The following is a 12,466-nucleotide window of genomic DNA, read 5'->3' on the forward strand; positions in this document are numbered from 1 at the left end:
TGAAAAGAGATTATCAACCTCCCTGGCCTTAAATTAAAAGTCTCTTGAGGTTTGATCCCTTGAACTAAAATACTTATTAAGGCTGCAAAAGATAAAAAGATTCTACATAAAACAAAACAAACCCTAGATGACAAAAATCTTCCTTTCTCCTGATCTAATCCTCTGGTTCCACTTTCTTCCAGTCCTGAGCTAAGGGCCCAAAAGCAAGCAATTGATTATAAATTGAAGCAACATAATATATACCTCAAAAGTTGTTTCTATTGAGGTGTAGGTATACCCTAATGGGAAGTAGATTTACTTGCTAAGTAAGAAACAATAAAAGATTGGTGTTAGACAGTTTAATACTCCCGTCTCAACAGAAAACATCTTTGTCTACACATTTAACAGTAATTGAAAAGTAAAGGCTAGGCCGGGAATGGTGGTTCACGCATGTAATCCCAGCACCTTGGGAGGCCGAGGTGGGCAGATTATCTGAGGTCGGGAGTTCAAGACCAGCCTGACCAACATGGAGAAACCCCGTCTCTATTAAAAACACACAAAAAAAATTAGCCAGGCGTGGTGACGCATGCCTGTAATCCCAACTACTCAGGAGGCTGAGGCAGGAGAATCGCTTGAACCCGGGAGGCGGAGGCTGTGGTGAGCCAAGATCGCGCCATTGCACTCCAGCCTGGGCAACAAAAGCAAAACTCCGCCTCAAAAAAAAAAAAAAAAAAGGAAAGCAGAGGCTAATACCACTCTATCAAAATACTTCCAAGGGAGTTAAATTTCTATCATTCCAAAATGAAGTTACACATTTGTTTTCCCTAGATACTTCCCTATGAAAATGAATTCCTTTATTGGTAATTTACGTGGGAAATTTTCTAATTTGGTAGAAAGGGCACAAAGAGGTGGTATAACTTTGGTCTAGTCATTTAACCTAGGTAAATAAACAATTTTTCACGTAGACCAAGTGCCCTCCTCTATACCCTTGCTATTCAAAGTGTGGTCCATAAACCAGCAGAATTGGCAATCACTTGGGAGCTTGCTAGAAATGCCAAATATCAGGCGTACTGTACTCCCATATAGGATACTACTATACCCCAGACCCAATGAATCAGAATCTGCATTTTAACAAAATACCACATGATTTATATACACAATAAAGTTTGAGATGCACCCCCTCTATACAATAAGTACACCTCAATACATTTGACTAAATGATCTTAAGGTCCCTTATAGTTATTTTGCATGAAAAATTATATCCAACAACATTAAAGCCTATATTCTTGTTCTTTTTTTTTTTGAGATGGTCACCCAGGCTGGAGTGCAGTTGGTGTGATCTCAGCTCACTGCAACCTCCGCCTCCCAGGTTCAAGTGATTCTCCTGCTTCAGCCTCCTGAGTAGCTGGGATCACAGGCACGTGCCACCACGCCTGGCTAATTTTTGTATTTTTAGTAGAGACAGAGTTTTACCATGTTGGCCAGGCTGGTCTCAAACTCCTGACCTCGAGTTACCCACCCACCTTGGCCTCCCAAAGTGCTGGAATTACAGGCACGAGCCACTGCCTGAAGCCTATATTCTTATGTAACAAGAGTCAGCTGGAGCTGAGTTAGAGATGCACTCTCTCTAGCTACCCCAGTCCTCACCTGGCCCTCTCCATCTATTTATGTTAACTGCTTGGCTCCTAGTCAGCAGAATTGAAGAAGTCTGCTTTTCAGTATTTAAAAACAAACAAACAAAAAAATGTTGTCACAGGTAAAAACTCATTAGCTGAATGTTTAGGTAAAAGGAAAAAAAATGTTAATTTACCTTGATGGGAAGTAGTGAGGTCCGGGTAGGAAGTAAGGGTGATGAAAAGAGAATCTTGGTGGTGTCCCGAACAGTGTGGCTGGATGGTCAAGGGGAGGGGGCTGGTAGACATGTGGGTGTGGAATGGGAGAAGCCTGGGGGATTGGAGCACTTCTGGGACAAGGGGAAACGCTGGAATACTCCTTAGGAGGTTGGATGGTCGAAGTTGCAAATCTGGCATGGGCAGTACTTGCACTACTTGAAATCCTGTTGGCGCTCTCTAGAGAGACAGGAGTGGGTTGCTTCACAGTGTGAGTGGCTTCAGAATGCAGCTGATGAGTGTCTGTTTGGGAAGGCCCAGTAAAGTGTTGGGGTGGGAGTGCTGGATAGACAGGTAGACTTGGATCCTGGACAGCCACCTGAGCAGCACTGGAGACGCTGGGCTGGAAAAGTGTGACAGGGCTTGGGCTCTGGACTGCAGGTGTGGGCAGCTGGATAGCAGGTGAGGTTTCACCTTTAGAAATAAAAATAGCATAAATCAAGAATTAACTGAGTCATTCCATGTTTTTCTTCTTTCAGTAAAGTTTAATAAATTGTATAAGCAGAGGCCTTCATCAATCACCTTACCTAACTGCATCATCATATCAAACCACTCTATTTCATTTGCAGCATTTTGAACAAACTGAAGTTATCTTGTTTTCTTGTTCATTTACATTTTTTGTCTCTCTCTCTCAACTAGACTCTAAGTGCCATGAGAAGAGCAACGTTTTCTGTTTTGTTTGCTGCTGTATCCCCAGGGTGAAACATTCTGTCTGGGGCAGAAGAGGCCCTCAACAAATATTTTTTAGATGAATAAACAAATGAATAAAATTATTGATAGATATATTAAAAGACTGAAAACACATAAATGCTGGTATGCATATATACATTTAAAAATAATAATAATATGAAGCTATTGACACTAGTTACCTTTAAGGAGCCATGATCTAAGAGAGGGGACAGGGCAGTGGGGCAGGAGGAAAAGCCAGACTTTCGTTTTATACCTACTGGTACTATCTGAATGTTCTGTTTACCTAAATATATTAATCTTATTTTTAATATTACTAGGGGTTTCAGAGTAGCAGTATGGGTCATTTTTCTTTTCTTTTGTAAACTTCTCTATATTAAACTAAATTATAAATGACATTTAATTTTTTTAGTTGAAAAAAACTTAAACAACAAAATTACTTCACTCTATTGTATTCAATATGAATACGAAAGGAAATTTCCAAGTGAGAACAGGACTTGCCACATGTCAACCATTGGTGACAGATACAAAAGGAATACTATTGCAGCAGAGCATGAAAGATACGGCAAAATTTTTAAAGGTAGGTGAAACAATTAATGTGTTTTAGCTTTCTGTTCCTGAAGAAGACAGGACTACTGATTGAGCTGCTAAGTGACCCAAATGACACACCTGGTCTAAATTTAATTCAACTTTCCTGAAGAAATACAGATGGATGCCACAGCAAGAGAGTCATGATCTAACGTATTGCAATACAGTTTCGAATCCATTAATAAAGAAGATGCAGTCCAAGAAATTCTGCGGTTGGACATGTCTCTGTCATAGACTGAAAGAAATGTGGATCTTTTCCCAGCCTCATTCAGGTGACTTCCCTCTCTTTTCTTTTCTCCAGATAAAGCAGATAATGCCCCTCTTAAAGCAGGAAGTAGGGAATTAAGGGACATAGCCACCTGTCTGAAGATGGGCTCTGACCCAGTGAAGTAGAGAAACAGGATGTAATGATGCTGCCCTGATTTTCACCTGATGAGGTTATATGGACTAGCCCCACTATCTGTGAGGCACAGGCCCTACTCAGGCCCTTCCTGATTTATCAAGCACAGGTTAATTTCCCTTGTCCACGTTCCCTCCAAACCTTGTAAACCTATCATCTATCATGAAATAGTGTAAATATTTGTGATTATTTGCATGTCTGCCACCCCAACCATGATCACCAAACTGGGAGATTGAGAGCAGGAACTCTCAATTTCTATTCGTATCCCAGTATCTAGCCAGAACCTGGTTAATAAAAAATAGTTAAGAAAAGTATGAATGGATACAGCTTTTATAAAAGTTCCAAAGCCTTTAAATGAATAGGAATACTCATATAAAAGGAGGATGCTGGCATAACTGGCATCAAAGACATGTAATCAAAGATCTGAAGAGAATTCCACACTACCATGCTATAAGCGAGACAGGGTAGTGGGGTGGCGGGGATCATCTCACCTTCACTCACATATTTTTCCATACATGCCCACTGACCACCAGACCTTGCAGCACCACCCCCACTGACACCATACCCATTGACCAGACCTTGCAAGCTGTCTGAAAAAACTAAGATAAGCAGCATTCCACCACAAATCTTACTCAAGGGAATTAACTCTATCGCCTGCATGTGCACAAGGGCTGCATGTGAGAATGGCCTCCTGGCAAATTCTAGAATGACGATCTAGAATTAGAATGACGATCCTAACCCCTAGGATTGTAATATTAAAATCTCTAGGATTGAAATACTAAAATCTCCGCCCAGGGAGATTTTCTGATCATGATCAACATATGAGTTAGCATGATTCCTTACTTGTCTGCACACCCTGCACTCCACCTCGCATACGTAATGACACTCAGCTACCTCATGAATTATGCATATCACCCTCCTGAAGACACCATAATGCACTCCCTTGGAGAGCCAGCCAGAGAACCCTGTCTCCTGTGCTGTCTCTCTTAATACCCAATCTTTCCAGCCATAAGCCCTAACAACCCCTGTCTAGGAAAAGTTTGCCTGGCCTCTTGTTAATTTCTATTACACTGAGAGCCAAGAACTTCGCGCCAGTAACATAAGCACTTTCAGAAACTAGAAACAGGGTGGGTGCCATGGCTCACATTTGTAATCCCAACACTTTGGAAGGCCAAGATGGGAGAATCACTTGAGTCCAGGAGTTTGAGACTAGACTGGGCAATCTAGCAAGACCCCATCTCTACAGAAAAAAAAAAGAACTAGAAAGAGAAGAGGAGCTTGGGAGATAGTACTAAATGTGAGTGACAGAGTAAATAATGCACCAGACATAAAAATAATACCAGACAAGGGCTGGGCGTGGTGGCTTATGCCTGTAATCCCAGCACTTTGGGAGGCCGAGGCAGGTAGATCGACTGAGGTCAGAGGTTCAAAACCAGCCTGGCCAACATGGTAAAACCCCATCTCTACTAAAAATACAAAAATTAGTCGGGCGTGGTGGCATGCACCTGTAATCCCAGCTACTCCAGAGGCTGAGGCAGGAGAATCGCTTAAACCTGGTAGGTGGAGGTTGCAGTGAGCTGAGATCACGCCACTGCACTCCAACCTGGGTGACAGAGCAAGACTCTATCTCAAAAAATAATAATAATACCAGACAAGAAAGTAGATTCTATCAAAGAAATAGTAAAAGTAGTTATATTTATATCTATACTTGCTACGACTACCTAACGAACTCTTTGACAGCAGAGACTACAAAAAAACTTTATATGTTGTTCCTAGCAGAGTTGCCCCATAATACGATTTAAGAAACCTTAGTAGTGAAGGCGGCAGGTAAGCAGGCAAACAAATGTGCCACTGGAATTTACTCAGAAGATATCTGAGATAAAACTCACTGTTACAGGGGAGAATACCAGATTAAACTGCCAGATTTCGAATATATTTACTGAATATCTTAATGTGATAAAAGTGTACTGGGAAGATCTAGTACAGGACAAGTGACCGATTAGAACAAAAAGGTTTGGTAGAATACACAGTAAAATGAAATCAGCTTGAGGGCCGGGTGCAGTGGCTCATGCCTGTAATCCCTGCACTTCGGGAGGCTGAGACGGGCGGATTACTTGAGTCCAGGAGTTCAAGACCAGCCTGGCCAATGTTGCGAAACCCCGTCTCTACTAAAAATACAAAAATTAGCCAGGCGTGGTGGCGCTTGCCTGTAGTCCCAGCTATTCAGGAGGCTGAGGCAGGAGAATCGCTTGAACCTGGGAGGTGGAGGTTGCAGGGAACCAAGATCACGCCACTGCACTCCAGCCTGGGAGACAGAGTAAGATTCCCTCTCAAAAAAAAAAAAAGAAGAAGCTTGATTGAGAGCCAAATAATGGAGAAATATTACTAGAAAATCCATGAATTCAGTGTGTGAAATATTATGCAGTAGTAATCACAACATATTTAAATTTATGATCCTGGCTAAAGAGAAAGTCAAAAAAATCTACGCTGGGGTTATTCAATTTTTGGAATATTGATATTGGCTAGGGAAAAAGGCTGATAGAGATTAAAATAAAAAGTTCATAGAAAAATGGAGATTATTTTACAATGCTAAAAACACAAAAGAAAGAAATGTGCCTCAACCTCACAGTTACTATGGCTAACTGGCAAAAAAATAAATAAATAAAAAATAACAACAACAACAACAATAAAACCTTCAAAAGCTTGTCCAAATGTACAAATGAGCCCAACTGCGGTGAGGCAAATGCAAAAAAACTAGGCAGTCCAAAGGAAAATTGAAGGAGCCACATCTGAGAGACCTCAAAGTCAATACTAATTGACTCCAAATATTTTTACAAAAAGGAGAGAATCAGTGGAATTATTTAGTCATTACGGTACAAACAGCAACTGACAGAGAACGGAGAGACTCAATAAATTCCTTTCTCCTAAAGAAGACCTTAAGATTTCTGAACCCTAATTTTCAAAGTAAATAGGTTAAAAATATTAGATCAACTACAGTATAATGACAAGTTCAAAGAATGTTCTAATCCAATTGACAAAAGGAATATAAATAGATCTTAGATGGCATTCACCCAAGAATTTTTTTTTTAAAGAAGAAAACGGACAACAACAACAACAACAAAAAACCTCTGTCCAGGCATGATGGCTCACACCTGCAATCTCAGCACTTTGGGAGGCAGAGGTGGGCAGATCACCTGAGGTCAGGAGTTTGAAAAACCAGCCTGGCTATCATGGTGAAACCCTACTAAAACTACAAAAATTAGCCAGACATGGTGGTGCATGCCTATAATCCCAGCTACTCGGGAGGCTCAGGCAGGAAAATCACTTGAACCCCGGGGAGGTTGCGGTGAGCTGAGGTCGCGCCACTGCACTCCAGCGTGGGCAACAGAATGAGACTTTGTCTCAAAAATATATATAAATATAAATATTAAAAAAATTTTTTAAAAAACCCCAAGGGTGGAGCTGAGAAAATTTTAGACAAAGTAGGTACAAATGGCTTCTGCCAGAGATTTTTAGAAAATTAACATGACTTCCAGCTATTGAAACCGATGACCTTGACAACTCTAGCTTGGTGAGTCTATTATCTACACCTGAAATGGTGGTGAAATGTATACAGTACGATATTAATGCACAAAACTTGCTACAGAAAAAGAGCAAATTGTTTCTATATGAGAAAAATCATATACCTCACTATCTTGATATCTTTCTTCCATGGAAATAAAGCAAACATGCTTGAAAAACAAAATTACCATAACTTCATATTTAGAATATGAAATTACTTGAAACAACAAAAAAGTATATACATTAACTGTATATGACAAGATATTAAAATTATGATTCCCCAAGATTATAGCACACAAGAGATGTGTGCTATAATCTGTTCTAACTTAAGCTTCACAAATGATTTAGAATATTAAATATACTGTGAAATTTCCAAATTTGCAAGTGATACTGACTTCTCTAAATAATAAAATGCCAAGTTGATGAGAACAGTCTATAAGAATATATTTCAAAGCCATATGATTGGGGAACAAAATAGCAGATAAATTTCATGATTTACTGTTAAGGTGTATATCTTAATAATTCCCAAATTATGCTTATAAGATAATGTTCTCTGTTTATCTTTTGAGATGCAAGAAACAAATTTGTTTGTTTGTTTTTAGAGACAGCGTCTTGCTATGTTGCCCAGGCTAGTCTCGAACTCTTAGGCTCCCAAAGCACCAGGATTACAGGCATGAGTCACCACAGCTGGCCCAAGAAATAAATCTTTACTGACACTACATGTCACCAGAAATAAGAGATATTGTAAAAAACAAAACAAAACAAAAAACTAAGCACAAACAAAAAAATCATTCTTGTCTTAGATTTGATTACTGTTGTGCATAGCTCTGAAGTGCTTCCTATAATTCTGCCTACCATACTTAAATACAACATCATGGAGAAAGAACCCTACCAACATTAGAAGAAATCTTCCAGCTTCTACTCAACCCTTATCTTTGCTCAGAATGGCATAAAATTAATGTATCAAATGTCAACTGTTTCAAATAAGAACGTTGTTAATTCTGTTTCTGGGAAGAGAAAATATACAGCATTTAACAGTGGGTAGAAGCAGATGTAAGTGAGGTCTTGGAAAAAGGGATAAGAAGAAGAAACTTACATTATGAAAACAGAAATCATAACATAACACAGGCTGGGCATGGTGGCTCACCCTGTAATCCCAGCACTTTGGGAAGCCAAGATGGGTGGATCACTTGAGGCCAGGAGTTCGAGACAAGCCTGGCTAACATGGTGAAACCCCATCTCTACTAAAAATACAAAAATTAGATGGGCATGGTGGTGTGCACCTGTAGTCTCAGCTACTCGGGAGGCTGAGGTGGGAGAACTGCTTGAACCCAGGCGTCAGAGGCTGCAGTGAGCCAAGATCGCGCCACTACACTCCATCTTGGGTAACGGAGCAAGACTCTGTCTCAAAAAATAAATAAATAACATAACAGAAAAACAAGGTAAGTGAACAAAGTCATAATTAAGCCTGGGTTGAAATACAAGATTAAGGAAGTCACTACCAAACAGTGAAGACTGAGAGTGCCTGCCTGTGCTAGGACAGAACAGGGCTATAGGATCAGCTTTCTGCATCTCTCTCTTGAGTCTAGACATCTGGAATGTAGCTTGTTGCTATCAATTGCTAAAATAATACATTAAACAACAACAACAACACTGAAAATGCCTAAGATTCTAATAAGTCAGTTTCCAAGGTATCTAAAGCTCTCAGCTCATATGGGTGGCTTTATTACCAGAAGGATTTAAACAGGTTAAAAAAACATAGAAAAAGCAGGTTTATGCAGTCTTAGTAGGTTTAAGAAAGTGGGCCAGGTATGGTGGTTCACACTTATAATCCTGGCACTTTGAGAGGTCAAGGTGGGTGGATCATTTGAGCCCAGGATTTGACACCAGCCTGGGCAACATGGCAAAACCCCATCTCTAAAAAAATACAAAAATTAGCCAGGCATGGTGGTGTGCACCTATAGTCCCAGCTACTAGGGAGCCTAAGGTGGGAGAATCGCTTGAGCCCAGGAGGGCAAGGCTGCAGTGACCTGTGATGCTGCCACTGTACTCCAGCCTGGGCAACAGAGTGAGACCCTGTCTGAAAAAAAAAAAAAAAGTGACAGCAAGTAGTGAATGTATAAAGCTCTCCCTTAAAGATGGTTAAAACATGTTCTGGGGGCCAGGTGTGGTGGCTCACACCTGTAATCCCAGCACTTTGGGAGGCCGGGGCGGGCAGATCATCTGAGGTCGGGAGTTCCAGACCAGCCTGACCAACATGGAGAAACCCCATCTCTACTAAAAATACAAAATTAGCCGTGTGTGGTGGTGCATCCCTGTAATCCCAGCTACTCGGGAGGCTGAGGCAGCAGAATTGCTTGAACCCAGGAAGCGGAGGTTGTGGTGAGCTGAGATTGCACCATTGCTCCAGCCTGGTCAACAAGAGCGAAAACTCCATCTCAAAAAAAAACTGTTCTGGAAAAACAAACCAATGATGGATAGCCCTATAACAAGTTATTAAGATATTAGGTTGTCAATTTTGGGTTCTTAAAATCAATAACAGGAATGTAAAGAACTCAGAGGAGACATTTAGAGAGATTAATATAATGAACCAAACAAATATTTGGTAGAAAATAGATTACTTCCACTGCTTTTCTAGAGCAGTGAGAGAATGGTCTCAACAAATCAGTATCATTACTAAGTTCCAGGACAGGATGCCTCATACCCCATTAGCAAGCCATTCTTTTATGCTGTTAGTAAAAAGACTCTCCTTTTTCCTATTGAATTACCTCAGTTATTTCCTGCATTATCTGCCTAATCTATGGGCTCATCCTGATATGCTTAAAAGGTCTGAGGTTTTACACATGGATTATTTGCTACTCTGGCAAACCAAGTGTTTTGATCTCTACTGAAATTTTTCCTTCTCCTATTTAATGTTCTCACTTTCCCTCTTCTTTTTTCTTAATATTGTTGTTCCAAATTCTTAAGACTAACAGAAAGAACACTTCAAACTTGAGGTAAAATTTTCTTGCAGCTATTTAAAAAATAGTAATCTACAATAAAACTAACTCACCAACTGGATGAGTGATGGGATTCTGTAGGCTGGGAATTACCACAGAGTACGTAGGTGAGCGGTAAGGATAAACTGTTGTAGGATTTGTAGAGATGATATTCTGTGTGGTACCAGAAAATACATTGGAAACACTTAGAGGGAATCGTTTTCGCTTCCCTGGACGAGGCTGATAAACCCAACCTATAGAAGACAAAATATGTTTAAATGTGTAGACTCCATTTAGCCTTTAAATAATTTTTTCATACTAAAATGCAAAGCACTTTAAAGTGTTTTAAAAACAAATTATCATCTAAAGTATCTTTTCCAGCTCCGGGATATTATTTCAGTGAATGACTTCTCCACTGTGTATTTTAACATACATATCCAAATAGCTCCTGACTAGTGGCCAATGTTATAACTCATCATTGAAAAGAAGAGGGTCAAATTTTTTTTTTTTTTTTTTTTGAGACGGAGTCTTGCACTGTTGCCCGGGCTGGAGTGCAATGGCACAATCTCGGCTCACTGCAACCTCCGCCTCCCAGGTTCATGTGATTCTCCTGCCTCAGCCTCCTGAGCAGCTGGGATTACAGGTGCATGCCACCACGCCCGGCTAATTTTTTGTATTTTTAGTAGAGACGGGGTTTCTCTGTGTTGGCCAGACTGGTCTTGAACTCCTGACCTCGTGATCCGCCCGTCTCGGCCTCCCAAAGGCTGGGATTACAGGTGTGAGCCACTGCGCCTGGCCAAGGGTCAAATGTTTTATAACCAATGACACAGAATGAACCTGTAGTAGAGTCAACATCAAAACCGCTGTATTTGAATCCCAAAGCCTTTCCTCCACCTTATCAAATAATGCCTCACTATGACATTATTCATCTCATTTCCTCACTTTCTGTAAGTTACAATCATCTATATCTTACAATGCAATAGTCACTAATGATCAGTCACTATTTTTTTTGAGACAGAGTCTCACTCTGCCGCCCAGGCTGGAGTGCAGTGGCACAATCTCAGCTCACTGCAAGCTCCACCTCCTGGGTTCATGCCATTCTCCTGCCTGAGCCTCCCAAGTAGCTGGGACTACAGGTGCCCACCACCATGCCCAGCTAATTTTTTTTTTTTTTTTTTTAGTAGAGATGGGGTTTCACTGTGTTAGCCAGGATGGTCTTGATCTCCTGACCTCGTGATCCACCCACCTTGGCCTCCCAAAGTGCTGGGATTACAGGTGTGAGCCACCGCGCCTGGCTGATCAGTCACTAATTTTATGCCTAGTTCAAGAAGAGTCACTCTCCTAAACTCAGCAATCTCCAAGTCCACAAATAACTTAATTTCTTCCAAAGCCAGAACAGTGGAACTATGGCATTTGCAGCCACTGTGTAATCAGAACAATCACTGGTTCACTGTAGTTGCTGCCTCTGACCTTCATTCCTAGAACCTCTCTGCCAATATTTCAGAAAATAATAAGTTTTGTCCCACCTTGCACAGACATGCTGGCCATGCACTGTGCATTTTCCAAGCTTAATCCCAATGTTCCCACTGCTAGGGAGAAATCGGACTCCTTTCACACTAAATCATGACAGGGCTAAATCTATCACTCAGAAGGCAGGACTATGTTCTGACAATCATATGTTAAAATGGAATATGGTGACAATCCCTGCATTCTCATTAAGCATAGACTGCATTTTTTTTCTGTTGCTATCATTTTAACACTTCTATAGTTTACTTGCAAAATTATAGCCTAAAGCTTTCAAGATGTACTTTCATTAAACTTACATCTATCTAAATCAAAACCACAATAAAACTGCGTGTCCTCTGATTTGTATGAGTTGGTGAATATGAAATCAGATATCCCTTTGCTTGGTTCTATTTAAGGAAACTCATGCCCAGTGTCATTTCAATCATTGTTATAATATTAGTCATTATTCTCTTTATTGTACATATCAGAAAAAAATTATATATTTTTGTCTTTCAATCTCAACCTACCCTAATCTTTAACTAAATAAATTCATTTAAAAGAAGTAAGAGGCATTATTTAATTTGATTACCAGGAAATTCCTCTCTGTGCTTTTCCTTAATCTTTTGTGCTTCATCGTAATAGGGTTTCTTTTGTTCTTCACTAAGTTTGTTCCACTCTAACCCAAGCTGGACACTGATTTCTGCATTGTTGGCTGCTGGGTTAGCTTTGGCTAGTGCTGGTCGGTGGATCCTTGCCCAAACCATAAATGCGTTCATGGGTCGCTTCACATGACCATTTCTGTCCTTACTGAAGGGAGTATCTGGTATGCCTACATGACAAAAATTAAGAGGCTAAATTAATGTGCCATACACACACAC

The 12,466-nt window shown here is 40.4% G+C and overlaps 1 protein-coding gene across 3 annotated transcripts in view; it reads right to left on the minus strand.

Annotated features, from left to right (window-relative positions):
* The window catches only part of SOX30 (SRY-box transcription factor 30), a 47,639-nt gene that overhangs the window by 12,608 nt on the left and 22,565 nt on the right, over positions 1-12,466 (minus strand). For 2 of the 3 annotated variants that reach the window (XM_003818991.4, XM_024928976.3), the window contains 3 exons: positions 12,178-12,417; positions 10,157-10,336; positions 1,790-2,282 (listed from right to left, as the gene is read on the minus strand). In XM_003818991.4, coding sequence (XP_003819039.3) covers positions 1,790-2,282; positions 10,157-10,336; positions 12,178-12,417 — 913 coding nt within the window. The remainder of the gene's footprint in view (positions 1-1,789; positions 2,283-10,156; positions 10,337-12,177; positions 12,418-12,466) is intronic. The other variant, XM_003818992.5, reaches the window with a different exon arrangement.

The sequence above is a fragment of the Pan paniscus genome, chromosome 4 (genome assembly GCF_029289425.2).
Source record: "Pan paniscus chromosome 4, NHGRI_mPanPan1-v2.0_pri, whole genome shotgun sequence".
Taxonomy (NCBI): domain Eukaryota; kingdom Metazoa; phylum Chordata; class Mammalia; order Primates; family Hominidae; genus Pan; species Pan paniscus.